The 16,711-nt window shown below is 39.2% G+C and overlaps 1 protein-coding gene across 2 annotated transcripts in view; it reads right to left on the bottom strand.

Annotated features, from left to right (window-relative positions):
- The window catches only part of LOC109970682 (ATP-binding cassette sub-family A member 1-like), a 44,519-nt gene that overhangs the window by 22,382 nt on the left and 5,426 nt on the right, over positions 1–16,711 (bottom strand). For both annotated transcript variants that reach the window (XM_020618412.1, XM_020618413.1), the window contains exons 3-8: positions 15,980–16,073; positions 13,305–13,446; positions 12,992–13,110; positions 8,883–9,004; positions 6,783–6,974; positions 4,717–4,803 (exon numbers count right to left, since the gene is read on the bottom strand). In XM_020618412.1, the coding sequence (XP_020474068.1) occupies positions 4,717–4,803; positions 6,783–6,974; positions 8,883–9,004; positions 12,992–13,110; positions 13,305–13,446; positions 15,980–16,073 (756 nt within the window). The remainder of the gene's footprint in view (positions 1–4,716; positions 4,804–6,782; positions 6,975–8,882; positions 9,005–12,991; positions 13,111–13,304; positions 13,447–15,979; positions 16,074–16,711) is intronic.

The raw sequence follows: 16,711 nt of genomic DNA on the forward strand, positions 1-16,711 counted from the left end.
TGTGTTATTGTGCTGTTTTATTTTTATTTGCACTGATCTTATTTACTCTATTTTAGTCATTCATTGTGATTTTATTCTGCCATGTAAAGTATTTTGGTCAGCTGGATGTTGTTTTTAAAGTGCTCTATAAATAAATTTGGTTTGAGTTGATTTTGATTAAAAACTCAGCTCTCAAAAACAAGAAGAAAGTAATAAAATGGGGGAGATATTACTTAAAATAAACAAAATTATATGCCAACAGAACAGGGAAATTGCATTTGCCAAAATCTTTAAAAACAAGCAAAAATATCCAGTCTCAAGAACCTATAGATATCTTAAAATAGTGCAGCTAGACAAAAAACAAGCATCTATTACCTAAATTTAATATATTTCATCTTACTTAGATTTCACTTTTAGAAGTTCACATACTGTGATCCACCGTGTGAGATGTAAAACTATCATCTGTCACAACAGAGGCAGCTTTTAAGAACCACATGTGTTCCTGTGTGTGACACTGAGTGGCATTCTTGACATGGAAGTCAAGTGTTGCACTGTGGGGTGGAGACACTTAGCACTTCGCTATCTGCCTAACTAAGATAAATTTAACTGCTGTTCCCTGTCATATCATTCTCCCCGTGTGTGTGTGTGTGTGTGTGTGTGTGTGGATTTTCATCACCACACTGGAAAGCTCAGATAAAGTTCAACATGCAATGTGGAATGTTACTTACCACACTGTTACTTCTATAAAAAGAAATCATCACAATGTACAGTACGGTTGTGGAGTTTAATGTATGTAAGTATATTGCATTTATAGGTGTTAATGTTTACATTTCTACTGAGCAGCTGTTTGTACTGATGCTATTTGTATTATTATTATTGACAATGGCAGAAAAACGGTGGGCCAAGTTTCCAATAAAGCATTTTTGACAACATAGAGTAATTGCATAAGCTTCAACAGTAGCTTTTTTCAGTGATTCAAAAAGTGTTTATGTACTTTTGGGCAGATATCATTTTGTCAATAAACACACACACACACACACAAACACACAAACACAAGTGAAGGAAACAAACCTATAAGTTTGTGGAAAAACAGCATGACATTTGGAAGCACAAATCGATTGTCATGAATGAAATACAAAAGAGTTCCTTATCAATTTTGATATCCTATCATTAATCATGTCAGGCTGACAGCCAGCACGAAGGTAATTCCAGGTTTCACAGAGGTTACTACAAGCAGAGAAACAAGTTGCCACTTGTTCCCAGTTTATGTCACTGAACTGGTCAAATGCACATGAAATTACAGGCCCTAGCAACATCAGGGCCATAACAGTCAACAACTCGTGATAGGGAAGGAACGAAAGGAGGGGGCAGATGTTTTCTGTGCAAGTAAAACAAAGAAAGAAAAGAAGAAGAGGGGAGTTAGTTTCTTCTGTATAATCGGGCTTACAGTAAGCTCTGGCTGTGTGTGTGTGTGTGTGTGTGTGTGTGTGTGTGTGTGTGAGGGATAAAGGAGGAGGAAATCAGACCTTTTCCTGAGGTGAAAATGCAAGGATCATTGCAGACATGGAAATAACAAAAATAAGAAAGAAAGGTAAATCATACAGGACTGCAGCAGAAGAGGAGATGAAAATGTGGGCAGAAGGCAGAAGGGGAAGGCACAAGAACAAAGAGAGGTTACTATCGGTCATTTTCATAATTAAACCTCCTCACTGAGAAACAAACAAACACACACACACGCATACAGGCGTGATGAGTAACAAACACACAGCAAACAATGGCACATCACACATGGCTGTTTCATAAGAAATAACACTGTTTTCTCCTGCATTATTTCAAACCAACTGTTGTTCTGTCTACAGCGTTTAATTGTTATTCTGCCTGTCAGCAAGATATTCAACACTGTTCTCCAACAAAGAAAAAGTGAGACAGTGAGCTGTTGCATCTCAGATCACAAATGCATGCACACGCGCACACACACACACACACACACACACACACACACGCACACACACACACACACACACACATTCCCTGAGATTGTTCTGTATGCAGTTGCTCTGCAGCTGAAACCTCAGCCACATGAGACCATCAGATCCTCTCTTGCTCTTTCTGCCCTGACTGTATGTCTGTCCATGTGTTTTGGTTTTCGTGTGTGGCTGTCTGTGTACATGCATGCGTTAAAAAGGTTTCAGTGTGCTCGTGAACTTATGTATTTCTAAATACAGCATGTCTTCATATCTTCACTGCCAAAAGCTAATGTACAGTGTCTGTAAAAACAGAACAATAAGAAACAGAAACCCAGACCTTTTCTTTTTTGCCTCTGCTCTGGTGTCAAATGCTTGCAGACACACAGACCCATGTCTTCTAAAGTAGCTTTTAAATTTTCTTTTTACCATGTTTGTCTGCGTGTGCGTTCAAGCGACTCTTCCTGCCAAAAGTTTGTATAAGTGTAGATTGTTCTGTGCTAGCAGATGCTCATTTGCCTCTGCTTAAAATGCTTTTGTGTGACGAATGTATGTCTTTTCCCTTGAGGGAAAATGCCCATGTTAACTTAGGTGAGGAGCTGATGAATACATGCACACACGCATGCAGAAACAGACTTGCAGGCACAGAGGACTGTCCCAGAGTAACCTTGTAGCAGAGCCTGTCTGAGGTTACTAGAGTTCAAGCTTCCACACCAGCATACAGCCTTTTAAACCAGAGCAGTTCAGGGACCAATCATAGATTAACTGTTAAAATGTAATCATACATTTTAACTACATCTAAACTAGGTTGTGATATAACTATCACTAAAGATGACACTTGCTCCCTCTAACAAAATAAACCTAAAACAAAAAGCTAAATACAGCTAATAGACTGATCTAGTTTTGTTAAAAAGATACAAATTCTCATGAGGTTAAAATGGCATCTCTTTGTATTATAGTATGGCAAACCATACAAAGAAGATAAACATCACAAATAGTTTTGAGAACTATGTTAAAATTAGAATAAATCATTTGTAAAATTTTACATTTGCTGGGGTTCTCAGGGGACGAAATGAATGACCTCTTTAGACTAAATTGCTGTAATAGTGAGTGAATGAGTAGGAGTCCAGATTATTAGCTCAAATCTCTGTGCTGCTAGGCTCAAGCACAAACAAAGTAAAAGGTTAAGAGAAAAACTGAAACGGATTAGGATTAACAAAACAACACTACAGAGCTAAGCATTAAATAAGAAATAATTGAAGGTTATGTTACTGGTCAAAATGAACTTTATTCTGTTAATTGAATTTATATGTTTGCAAGCTTTACATCCATTTTCCACACTATAGTTTTTTTCTGCCAGCTATACACATTCTCCTTAATGAAAACTTGCATCTGATAACAGTGAAACTAATTTTGCTTAGTTTTTTTGGTGAAAACACTGGATGTGTTGGTTGTGTAAGAATGATTTTGGTTAACATTCTTCCAATTTATAGTTCACATGTGTTAATCATTGTCAAGCAAGACAGAACTTGTACTGTGGAAAAAGAATGAAGGAATTGCTAACAATAGTGCAACAATAGTGTGAAGACAGGACGAAAGGTTGCAACAATAGTGTGAAGACAGGACGAAAGGCCAGCTCACTGTGTGCAGTTGCTTACAAAGGAGTATAGAGTATATCTTTATACAGCATTTTATCAAGTCAGCAGAACAGGGGCTGTGTTGGTGTCATTACATTGGGTAGACTAGCTTTTCTTTGATGCCACCATTATGAGGACATTTTGGCTGGTCCTCACAAGGATTCAAAGGGGTATTGGAGGGTTAGACCTTGTTTTAGGGTTGAGGTCAGAATTAGGTTTAGGTTGGCTGTGTGTTTGTGTGTGTTTGCACCACTCATATCCTTTCCCTCCATATACCAAAAGGTCTGAAAGGGTTACATTAGCTTAGGCCAGGCAGGTGTGCATGTGATATTCAGTGTTTCTGGGTGTATGTGAGAAAATACACCTGGCTTTGCTGAGTAGGGCCAATAAATAAGAAAGATATTTTTTCAGAGCATTTAAGATTAAGATTGAGATTTATTATGTGTTATTTATCTCATTAATTAGAATCTGAGGCAGAATCTAGCTTCTCAATCAGGAAATGGGATCCCCCCCAAAAAATGACACAATGTCATTGCAGTAGAAGAAAGTTATAAAGCCATCATTAATGTGGCTGAATACTGAAAAACATAATCCACTTTCATAGGTAACTGTCAGGTGCGCTCGAAGAGGACCAGTGCAGAGATGATATCTGTCTTGTTTTTAATCTTGCAAAAATGCTACCAGCTTGGCAAAAAAATCTCTCTTTCTATTTCAGTAAAGCAGAGATCTCCCTTTCCTATTTCGATCATGTACATCACAAGCATCTGCTTTGTTCTTTACACCTGTTAAAACCACACTGTACTGTACAGTATGTGCTTTCTCAAACTGACCCACAGACATAACTGAACCCTCCTGTTATGTTCATTTCTCAGGTGATGCCGGCTCAGCAGTTATGTTCGTGGGTCAATTTGACCCGCAGCATAACAGGAGGGTTAATACTGTCAATATGGCCCTGGACCAAAGTGCCCCAACTTATGTGTCCAGTAAGTAGAAAGATTTCATTGTGAACTGATTCTTGGTAAAATTGATTTTATTCTCAAATATTACAACAGAAGACTAAACTTTGGAGATAAATAATTACGATAGTTTGGTTTGTACCCGTTATAACATGTAGTGAGCGCGTGTGGTATATCTACCTCTACGGCCAGCGCTCCGAGGCTCTCCAGAAGATTGTCTGTAGCAGCTGATACATCCTGAATGATTTTGGGGTCCGTACTCACATCCTTCGGTTGAAGAAAAAGGGGGTTATTATTATGTTTAAGATTTTCCACTGTATTCTAGTTTGCATGCACAATTAAGGAAAAGGACATACAACAAAAAACAAAAATAAACAGATGTGTAGGGGAGAAAGGAAAGCAAGGCAGATTAAAAAAAAGATTTCTGTAGAAAATACAAATGCAACTTGTACTGAAATTCCTGTGCTACTGTTCCTCTCCTGTGTTATTTTACTGGATTTATTATCCATTAAAAAGTCACATAATATGATTGCCTTTAAATTTGTTATGACCATATTTATGTTCTTATTTGTTATTCACTGTTATACCCCACCGGAGACAAATTTTTTATGTGTGTAACATACTTGGCCAGTAAGCGTGATTATCATTATCATCTATTTATTCACATCTGTATTAACTCAGAAACTTCTCTACTGATCTCGTAAAAAATTCCCTGTGTCTGTTTTGATTAAGAACAACCGGTCAGTGTGGCTTCAACCTCCTCTGTTCCTGTCTGCCAAACTGCTCTGTGGAAGAGTTTGTGTCTTATCTATCACATTAAGCTGTCAGCTGCTGGGAGGACTGATAAAGCACAGGTGTCACTGAAGATGGAACAGACATCTATGGAAGAGAGAATGCTACTCTAGTTCTTCTGTCTCATTTTCTCTTGTCTTAACAGTTTCTCTGCCTGTCCATTGTGCACACACACACACACACACGCACACAAACAGTGTAACTAAGGGTGGGCGAATGCTATGCAAGTCTTCGTGGCCTCACTTTTTATGCAATTTGTTACTTTTGGAAAGGAATTTCCAAGAATGCAAGAATTTCAACTCTTGCATCAAGGTTTGTAGGGAAGAACAAAAACACAATGTGCTTTGGGGTGAATGACATTCATAACAAAGTCCATTCTCATACCACGGCACAGGAGTAAGGATATTTTAATCTCTTTAACCTCAGCAACAACAGCAGGGTTTGGAGTCACTGGGGATTTCCAGCTTTCTCATAAATTTTTTTAATGGTATTATCTGTCTCTTCATTTGCGTGTTTCTCCCTCAAAACTGCAGAACATAATGTTTCTTTTGCAATGCTTCACCCATATGACTCACATTTAGGTCATGGGTTTTATGGGAGGGCAACAAGCTGTTTGAGAAGATCCGGGCAGAGGAGAGATGATGCTGGACAGGAAAGGGAGGACAGAGGATGAGAGAAGGAGGAAAAATAAAAACAGAAAACAAGTGGCTGCAAAAAGACACAATGTTTTGTGATAAGCAGAAAACTTGAAAGCTTCACTTTAATTAGATGAACACTGAGTTCGGCTTTGAGTGAATCCATGCCAGACTGAAAAGTAAAATCTAAACTGACCTCAAAAAAAGGCAATTAAAACTAGTTTCTGGAATGTATAAACAGTGGCCTACAGATGAGTGTTTGTCTTTTCTCTTGTGTATCTGTGTGTGTGTGCTTGTTCATGATGCCCCAGCTCATATTCTGTAAATACCCAAGTTGTGAAGTGTTTGAAGCAAATAAAATTACAGTGGCTCCCAAATATTTCAGCTTGTTAAGAGAGAAGAGATGCGATGCTGTTTACAAATAATAATGAGTCTCCCAGATGATTGAAAACTACTTCAATTCCTTGGAATATCTATACTGACAGGTTTGGCAAAGACACCCTAAATTTTCTTACGGTGGAGGACACTGAACTACCTAGAGATGAAGCAACATGGGTCAGTGGTGATGATAGAATGTATATGCCAATTAAAATGAGAAAAGTAATGTCTTCATTATTTGGGGCCAGTGAAATGGGATGTGCAACACTAAAATGATTGGCTTGTGACAACCTCTTTGTCTTTTCTCACTCATAGATCATAATCAACAGTTATGCTCAAGGATCACACGTCAATGGGAAAATCCAGCCTAGGAAGTTAATTAAACATTCAAGCACTGTACACGCCACTGATTGATGTGTGTGACTCATTGGATGAACTCACCCAAATGGGTTTGAAGAAGTCCAGGTTAGACAGGAAGTGGCTCTGGGCCTTGTTCAGCCAGTCACTGGAGGAATTGCAGATAATTTCTTGAGTCATATGGGAGACATTACGATCAGCAATGTGGACAAACTCCTCCAGCGGTGTGGTGTTACAGAGGTCTCTGAGATGGAAGCCAAAACCTTTGGTCAGCACCTGGACACAGAAAAACAGTGGCTCAAATGGAGGAGAGAATTATGAAAGCATGAGTTCAGTACTATGAGAGGGCAGAGGGAAGGAGAGTAAATATCCTGTTTGTTAGACATAGTTTAATGTGACAACACAGTAGCACAATGGACTGATCTGCTTTATGTTGGATTTATTATATGCTCATTAATCAGTTTAAATAACACAACACATGTTTTATTTTGAAACATCCTGCCAGTACATATTTAGAGACGATCCAGCCAATGATTTCTATTTTCTTTTTTCCTATTTCCACAACATTTGTGTTTCATTTCAGTGTTCTCTTCGTGGTGGTAGTTGACTCTTTAAAGACTGCAACAGTCAGTCTGATGCAACAGTCCAAAGCATTACACTGCTAAAACCTGATTATGAGAACGAAACAATAATGCTCACAGAAAGATCTTATTGAGCAACCACAATGGAAAGAAATGTCTTGAATGCACCTCCAGGCCAAAGACATTTTCAGTCAGTTTTAATGACAAGCAACATAATCCAAATGTAAACTTTACTCAAGAAGACATATCTAGTGATAAAAAAGTGCCATATTATCTTTGTCCTTTAAAAAAAAAACTCATATTGCTTCCTTTTACACAATAAGCACATTATTAGGAAGGGAAACCACAGCTATGTTTGAGCAGGCAGAATAACAAAAAGTCCTTTTCCAGGACATCAGAGTATTCAGGGATTGGAGAGAGGCTCTGTTTTCTCTGACAGTTTGGAGGACTGGGAATCATACTGATCATCTGATAAAGAATGCAGAATATTTGTCAGACAACTCCATATAAAAAAGGGGAACAGCAATAACAAGCTGCCCTTAAATTTCACTCCTCCCCTTAAGTAATGTTGCCTGTGACCTTCCAGATACACACAGTCATCCCCTTTGATCAGTAGCTCTCTGGGAGAAAAAGTGTTCAGCAGAATCAGACAGGGTAATGTGAATTGTCTGTGTGTATGTGTGTGTGTGTGTGTGGTGTCATATGACTCCAGCTCTCCAACTGCACAGCAGGGATGATGTGATGAGTTGGCTTGGGAGGTGTTGTTGATGTGGACCTGGGTAGCTGAACCAATATATGTATGTAGGTGATACCAGGTTACACAAATACACTTCTTTTGAATTGAGAAGTGAGAGGAGGAGGTGTGTGTATGTTTCTTAAAACACGTATAGGTTTGCTGTGAAATAATCAAGTCTGCTAGAAAAAAATGTATGCAGTGGAAGAGGATATGAGAATAAGGGCGAGTGAGATAATAAAACAGAAAGAGGAGATTTGAGTAAAAAGTATGAAAACCAGAAAAATTGCACTGGGTAGATTATAGAGTTTAGGGGGAAAATTCTTTTTGTGAGGAAAAACATAAAGTCAAGACAGTGGTGGGGAGGGGCTTTTGGTGACCAACAATCTCTACACCCACCTACCCCCCACCACCCTCAGTACATTTTCTGCTTGGTATTAAGGGCTTAGCTGTGCCAGAGCAGAATCCTGTGGGCCTACAGACCCTGTCGAGCCAAGGTCATCAGATTTGTGCATGTGCACTGTGGTCTGGGGAGTATGACTATCTCATATGTGAAAAACAAATAGACTCCACACTGTATAATACTGTACTGTCACCTGCTTTGGTACTGAGACATTATGTACAGCTAATAGTGGTGGAGGCCTGTAACATGCAATGTTTTTCAATATAAGGATTTCATTTACAACAATTGGCTTTCTGTGTTAGAAATGTCTGGTCAATCAGTGACAGTAGGGGGAGACCTTGGAGGATGGTACTGGGGGGGTTGGTTATTGACTGTGGAAAATGTGGATATGATGAAGCCAGTTCAGTTCTGACTGACAACATACTGTATGTAAGGGTTAAAAGGTATTAGTAATTTTAATAGTTTACCTTCTCCAGATTGACATCAGCCTCCAGTATCTGCTTCAGCGCATGATGAGGAAGTGAAGCATTGTGATGCAGGAAATGGGAGAGAGTCTCATTGTCTTTCAAAAAGTCCTTCAGCTTGAAACCTAGAAAAAAATAGAAGTGTTAACTCAGCCAACTATGAGACACAATCAACAAGGTTCCCAGGGTTATTTATAATACAGTTGTTACGTTTTCACTTTAAATTTGGCCTGCAAACCACTTTCTCATGCAATGGCTGTGTGAAACTCTGTGCTTTTACCAGTAAAGACCTTTCTTGTCTGAAGTATCACTCCTAAAATCCTCAATATTCCAGAAATTCTATGGCCAATAGAAAAAAAACAGTGAAAGAATGCATGGTTTAATGAACCGTGACAAGCACAATGAGAACTGAAAAATAAACATCTAGATGAAATGACTGTTCCAGGATCAAATTATATATTTGGAATGCAAACTCAAACTCTCCTCTCTGCACTCAGAGAACATTTTATACTTCTACTGCATTCCAGAAAAGTCAAACCAACGCTGAAACCGGTACAAGTCAACTGCTCGCACACAAGCACACACGCACATGCACTGTTCACTTGTCAGTTTCTTGCTCAGCCAGGGTTACCAAGGGGCATTCTACTTTAGTTTCAGATACTTCCTGAGAGATTTTTTTCCACAGCCCCCCTCTCTCTAACTTTTCCTCTCTAAATTTTCCTTCCCTACCTCTCAACTATTTTTCTGGTAATCTGAGCTACTTTGTACTTTTTTCTATCATGGAGAGAGAGAAGAGGAACAGCTTCTCTAGAGCACAACAGACTGTTGATGTGGTTATTAACAGTGCTGTCTCTGTTGTGATAACGGTATGGCTTAATGTTAATGTGGCTTAATGCATCAAATGTAACTATTTCTTCTTTACATGTGCTTTTATTAACTTGGATTATTAAGATGAATACATTTTACAAAAAAATGAATGACTACTGCTCTTTTTGCTGTTCTGTATTCTGTTGAACAATAACTTCCTACTCCACCTCCATTCCTCTGATTTCCTTTCTTCTCCCTTTATGTCCAGTAAATCGTTTTCTACTTGCTTTCTCTTACAGCTATCGGATGACGCACACACACACACACACACACACCCATACACACTTAAAAATGGGAAACACTTTGCTTCAACTGAAGTGAACATCCTCTGGGAGGAAGTGGCAGAGAACAGTGCGTCTCTCTGTGTTAAGGGGGCACGTGTGCAGTGTCGCTGTCCTATATTAGCTCTGTGGCTGTGAACCAGAGTGTGTATTATTTGTGAGTCTGGGGTGTGAGTGTATGTTGCACATACATACATACCATTACAGCTGGACCTCCAAGCATATGTGCGTGCAACTCTGTACCTGTATGTTTGTGTGCATGTGGTGACCTCATTTCTCAGGGGTGAACACCCAGGGAATACTAATAAAGTCTAATTAGTGTCCCAGTAGGAAATCAAACTCCCATGGTGCATTGCATCCAAAGGCCTCTGAGAACAGACCAGACTGGATAGTACAACCTCTTAAAAATAAAAAGTCTAGTAGTATTTGATTGTGTATATACAGTATGTGTTCATTTTATTTCCTGTTTTATCTTAACAGTTAGGCATTGTTTGTACTGCCTATGTTTTGTAAATCTCCTGAGTTATCAGGAACAGACAATGTAAGAAATAATGTCTTTATTCATTTTTTTTAAACTAACTAATCTTATATATGTTTTTCCCATGTAAAACCCAGGTGGATTACAAGGGTGAATACAAGATTAACACTTACAAGTCTGTACATGCTCCTGTTGGTGCCTATCCTGTTTTAAATTAAGTTCTGGCATCACACGCCTTAACAAAACAGTCATCACTGATCAGACTAGTCTACAAACAGGCAGTGTGATCTCTGTGGAACCACATATTCTTGAATCTACCACAAGTTGGCTATTAAACACAAGCATTACTGAATAGCAAGTGTCTTTGCAACCAGCTCAACAAAAGATGGCGGCTGCAGCTGCTGCTTCTGCTGAGCCAGTTCTGACAACAGAGAAACCAAACCACAAAATGGTTGTGTGTATAAAAACAGAGGTGCAAGGACCTGTGTGCATGTTTGTGTGTATGAAAACCGAAGTAAAAGGGAGCACAGTTACATTCAGAAGTCTCCATTTTAACCAGTCAGACACAGACATATCAAGCCTCTGAAACACATGAAGCCTTTTAAAGCAGCCATCCAGATAAAATATGGAGGTGGTTAAATGCAAAACGATTCCTGGCTTTTTCTTAAAATGCTCAAATGCCATGGATTTTCCCTGCATTTATCATTCTGTGCTATGTCATATAGCAGTCATGCTTTAGACCTAACCTAAGAATAGTATATCCTGTGTGATTTGTTAAGTTATTCTAGTTATTCATCACTTTCCCTGACCTCCTTCCAGTAAGTGAAAATTAATTGACTGACCCCATCTGTGGCTGAATTACTAACCAACATATGAGAGCCTCCATTCTCAGCTCTCTGATTCATGTTATAAAGCAGCAAAGCTCTTTCCTATAACATCCATGACTAGCCCTGCACTATGTCAGTGTACAGCACATGAATTAAAAATAAATACACACTGGAAACGCAATTGAAAACTATCAAACTGCTGTGCATTTAGAAATGATGTTGTAATGAAGTGCACAGATGCACCAAAGCTTCATCAACACAATAAGAGAACCTGATAAATAAAATAAAAAAGGTAATGCAGAACTGATACTCTGTTCATTCCAGTTAAAACACAATGACCCACTGATGGCAGGGTTCTAACTGGCCCTAATATGTGCTGCCATCAAGACAGATAGGAAAGACAAAAAGAGACGAGGTTAGTTCAAACTCACCATGTGCAAACTTAAGAATTTTTCCAATTTTACATAAATACAATGTATAGATTTTTTCTTTTCATCTACATGTGTAATCTCTCGCTCCTTTCTTGGGCCATGCTATGCTTTGTAGGCACTTCTGGGCTAACAGAGCAGACAGTAGCCAAAACAACAAGAACTTTGATTGTTTTGCATAGCTGCATAATTTCTGATGATAGAATCTGCTCCACAGGCCCTTGCATTAGGGTCTGATGTGAAATCAAGCTAATATCCTTCTATTTATAGAAACTAAATGGACTGATTACCACATGAATATGAAAGAAATGTTGCTGTAGCAAGGCACCACTAATGGAACAAACATAAAGACAGTGCAGTCTAATTAGATGGCCTCCTTTCACAAGGGCAATTACCTGAGGTCAGCAGTTACATCACTGCTGGTGGCAGTTGCTGCACTTTGTCCTATAATGCCCTTCCTGGTGCTATTATCCTCCATTTTATAAAGTATTATTTTTGTTTTGTTTTGGTAATGCTATTACATGTTTCTTCTTCTTCTTTTGTCCTGGTTGCCTTAGTAAACACCGTCAGCAGAGACTGGTCCTAGCATGCCTCCCATGTCACAGTATGGGCCACAAAATTTAAATAAAAATCTTTCCACTGAGAGAAGTTTATGTGTTTGTATGACTTTTACTCAAGTGAAGTGAAGTAAGTGCAAAGTTAAACCCTATTTTCTATTTTCAGATTGCTTGACCAAAGCAACACAGTGAAGTCATCAACAAGATATTAATTTAGAAAGATGATCTTTCTCTGCTCCACAACAGCCAAAGTCATGATGAAGAATCTCTCCCTCTTTTCTTTCAAAATGCTGCTCCAGCATTCATGGAAAATAATGTTTAAAAGCGGTTGTAAAACTGACAGCCTACAGAATAACATGAGCTTTATCGGTGGTAGACAGTGTCTGCGACCTGTCCTCAACAGGAAGCAGCAACATTCCAGTCAGGAAGACTCGGCATTTAACCAGATCTGTTCTTTGATTGTGCAGTGACTGTCAGGTGCATGATTTTCAGTTTTTGCTGTCTTGGATCACCACAACTAGCAGGTAAGATCGGAGGCAGAAAAGTGTAACACCTATGGCATTTTGTGAAATGAGCCCAGCATGGCTGGTAAACTGTGATACGAAAGGGACATATACTGTACCACATACACACTCTGAAGACACAAAACAAGCAGATCAAAGGTATGTCCTTACGAGCAGTGTTCTTCTGCAGCTTCCTGAGGGCCCTCAGCAGTCCCCTGTAACCCTCATAGCTCTTATCATTCTGAGAGTACAGCAGGATCTTCTTGGCATCAATGAGCAGACGAGAAATTCTGGTTCACAAAGTGGCAAGAAAGAGACAGAATTAGATAAATTGTTTTCACTTGTGTGCAAAATTGAAAGAATGAAAGGATCACTATCCAATGCATTTTGTGACTTAAACAAATGATTATATTGATATGATGATTGATTATCACAGGTCACTGCAGTGCACTGGTTTAATTATTATAAAAGGCAGGTTACTCACATTGAATCGTTGAAGTTTCCCACCACCCCAGGACTCTCTCCAGGGGTAGGATTGCGGAAGCAGGGGTTGTTGGCATTGCAAATGATGCCTTGTATCCAGGGCAAGGTACCCGCTGAGGGCATGGCCTTGTTAGGGAAATGGCCTGGAAAAGAAAGATGAGCATAGCATTTCTAAAGAATATTTTAATGAAATTAAATATCAATAAAAGAGAAAGGGAAATCAAAATGCACAGATTTTGGCCAAATCAGATGAATCCTTCCATTTAAATGCGCCGTCTCAGTAACTATGTATCCACGTTATTCGCCACTAAATACACCTAAACCTCTACAAAGTGTTCTACTGAATGCAAATAACCACATCTGCTGTTTTGTCCAAAAACAAACATTAGGCATTATTGAATACACTTGCTAAAGAACTGAAGTTGAATTTGCAGAAAATTTCCTCAAACATGTTTTTACATAGCAAAATAGGTTTACAACTAATTACAGTATAACCCACACAAACTATATCATCACTGTCTTTGGAATCAATTAGAGGTGCCTCTCAAAGGTGGAGGTAGAGGTGTCAAGCGTAGAGAGTGAGATGGGGTCAGGAAGTTAAACAACTCTTTGGGGTACACTAGGTCACTGGGTTCTGACTGACTTGTGATACACTGCCATTTGGCATCAATGCTGTTGTTCCAGATAGTGGGTTCTTAGCCAACACGACAATCATATGCAAGCTCATAATAATTACATAACAACAGGCGATTTGTTCAAAAGCAGGTGCATATATATATAAGTCTGAGTGTGTGAACAAGAACAGACTTCCAGTCTCTGGCTTACCTATAACTCTTATAAGAGATGAAGAATGCACATAATAAAATTATTCTGAATGGCTTTTATTAATTAATGAAGATACCTGTAAGGACTTAAAACAAATTAATGACCCTGGAATAAACATCTCCTGGGAAACTCTGGGTGACTGTTTCCCTTTCCAAAAGTGAAAAAAAAAAACCTATTCTGGCAGGATTTTTTTCCACCAGTGATAATCCCTTTGAGAGGAATCATGGTCCAAGTTGTGGAGATAGGATGGCTAGTTAGACTGTTAAATGCTTAGTCATGCTTATGAGTTTCTACAGGGTACATCTGGTCAAGGATAACTAGAGAGAAGAGTTGATGACTGTCAGCAGACAGGATGTTTAATATTATTATTATGACGTGTATAACTGTAGCCTTAGCCATAATACTGTATGTTCTTATGTTTAATGTCATGACATGTTACTAGAGGTTGTGTGAAAATGTTTTTAGCTACACACCACTTAATCAACAGACACACACACATTGATTTGCTTCATGTTTTGACTACTGCTATGGCCAGCTGCAAAGCTGGCACCAGAGACGTCGTGGTTGACGTTTCTGTGTAGTATGGGGCTAGCCCAACCGAGGGGATATAATGTATAGGCCTGTTGGGTTCAGGGTCTTTCATCTTACATCTGCCTGCGTGCAGTTTGGAGGTGCAAGATACCTGAGCGTGTAATGTTAATTTTTACCTGTGTTCATGGAATAAATCAGCACTGTTTTGTAGTTACTTGGACTGTCTCGTCTCTAAGAGTCCGTATGGTAAAAAGTACCGGGTACAACAATTCTCTTTTTCTAGAGCTGGATGTCCTATCACATGTTCACACAGTGCAAACAAATATTGACAAATCCAGCAGATCCTTCAGTACAACATGAGAACCTTGGATAACTAACATCAGGGTTTTTTCATTACAGGACTCTACTGAGCGTTAACTTGCCTCGACACAGGTTCTGTTTGTTTCTATTGCCCTCTGCCTGGTTAGGAGGTGTGTTCCAGGAGCTAAATTTTGGCACCCCTCAGGAGGTAGTACTATAACAAGGTGGTGCCTGAGCTCAGAGCAGTTGCGTTTGATTGGTTATATGTTGGCGTCTTCACACCTCAAGCATTAGCATTACAAGCAAGGTGTGTAAACACACAGCTGAGTGCCTGTGTGAGAGGCGTGCAGCCCCTTCCCCTTCTAAACAAAGACCAACTATCAGGAGTCTGGTACTGGGGAACCCAATGTATGGACACACAGCCAGGATCTGTTCAGGAACAAATACACACAACGATCTGGCAAAGAGCATGGGGAGTTGACAAACGAACCAGAGGGGAGCTAACGGAAAAGGAGCGTATATATAGGAGACTGGACTGGGAGATAATGAACAACGGGAGGATGTGATGATGACTGACTGTGCCAGGACACAAGGTGGCAAGAGGAGACGGGGAAAAAAAAACAACAACACAAAACCGGGAAGCATAGTCCCTGAACCATGACACCAACACACAGAAAATACAGTGGAAAAACAAAGCAGGATATATATATACATACACACACACACATATACACACATATATATATATATATATATATATATATATACATATACATGTATTTATTTTTTTTTGAATATATGTTGCAATCCTAGGAACAGCTAAGATACTGCACAGGACCCTCAAACTCCCAGGTCTCAGTCTTGTATTCACTCCTGTGTACATTTTTTTGGATGCATTCACTTTCATTTTGTGTTCATAGTCAGTTAATATCAAAGGCCTGTTCTGTCCAGCCAGTGCTAGGCTCAGTAGAGACGGTTTTGGCTAAAGCCACCCCTCCCCCCTTGTCCACCACTGCTTACATTCATGTTGCTCGTAGGGTGGAAAATGTGTTCGGACCGAGAACAGGATGAGAAAGATGAACAGAGGCCAGACAATCTCAATCAGCAGCTGGATCTAAAAGAGGAAGACAAAAAGGAAAATTACAGACATTAATCAATAAAAGAAGGTGTTAACTCTTGGGATATAGAACACATGAAAGAGATAAGTTAATCATCCCAAAACAGTGACAAATTTTCCTTTGTGCTTAATAGGTTTTTGTTATTCAGTGCAATTGAAGTAATGTCAGCTTTAGAAAGAAAAAAATCTTCATGAACTGCATATTTGTGTTTGTGTGTGTCTGTATGTAGAGGGGTCTGTCAGCTGTTTTAAACAGCAATCCCACTGTGACTCAGATAAAAAATGGGAGAGAGTGAGACAAAGAGAGGTTTGTGGGGTCTACAGGACTATGGGTTTGTCCATCTGCTCCATATGGCTTTTGGGTTTCAGCTGTCTCAGCATTAAACAACATAGTAGACGCAGCATAGGGATAAAGAATAAAGACCCTGCCTTAGAATCTGCATTGTATCCTTCTGCTGGAAACAACTGGACTCAAAATCAAGTCAAATCAATTTTATTGTCAATTCCACTATATGAACAAGACATACAGAGGACTGAAATTACGTTTCTCTCAGACCCAGAGTGAAGGCTGCGACAAAAAACACAGACCATACAATATATAAACAACCACTAGGATATATATATAAAAAAAAAAA

The sequence above is a fragment of the Monopterus albus genome, unplaced genomic scaffold, assembly GCF_001952655.1.
Source record: "Monopterus albus unplaced genomic scaffold, M_albus_1.0 scaffold205.1, whole genome shotgun sequence".
Classification (NCBI taxonomy): domain Eukaryota; kingdom Metazoa; phylum Chordata; class Actinopteri; order Synbranchiformes; family Synbranchidae; genus Monopterus; species Monopterus albus.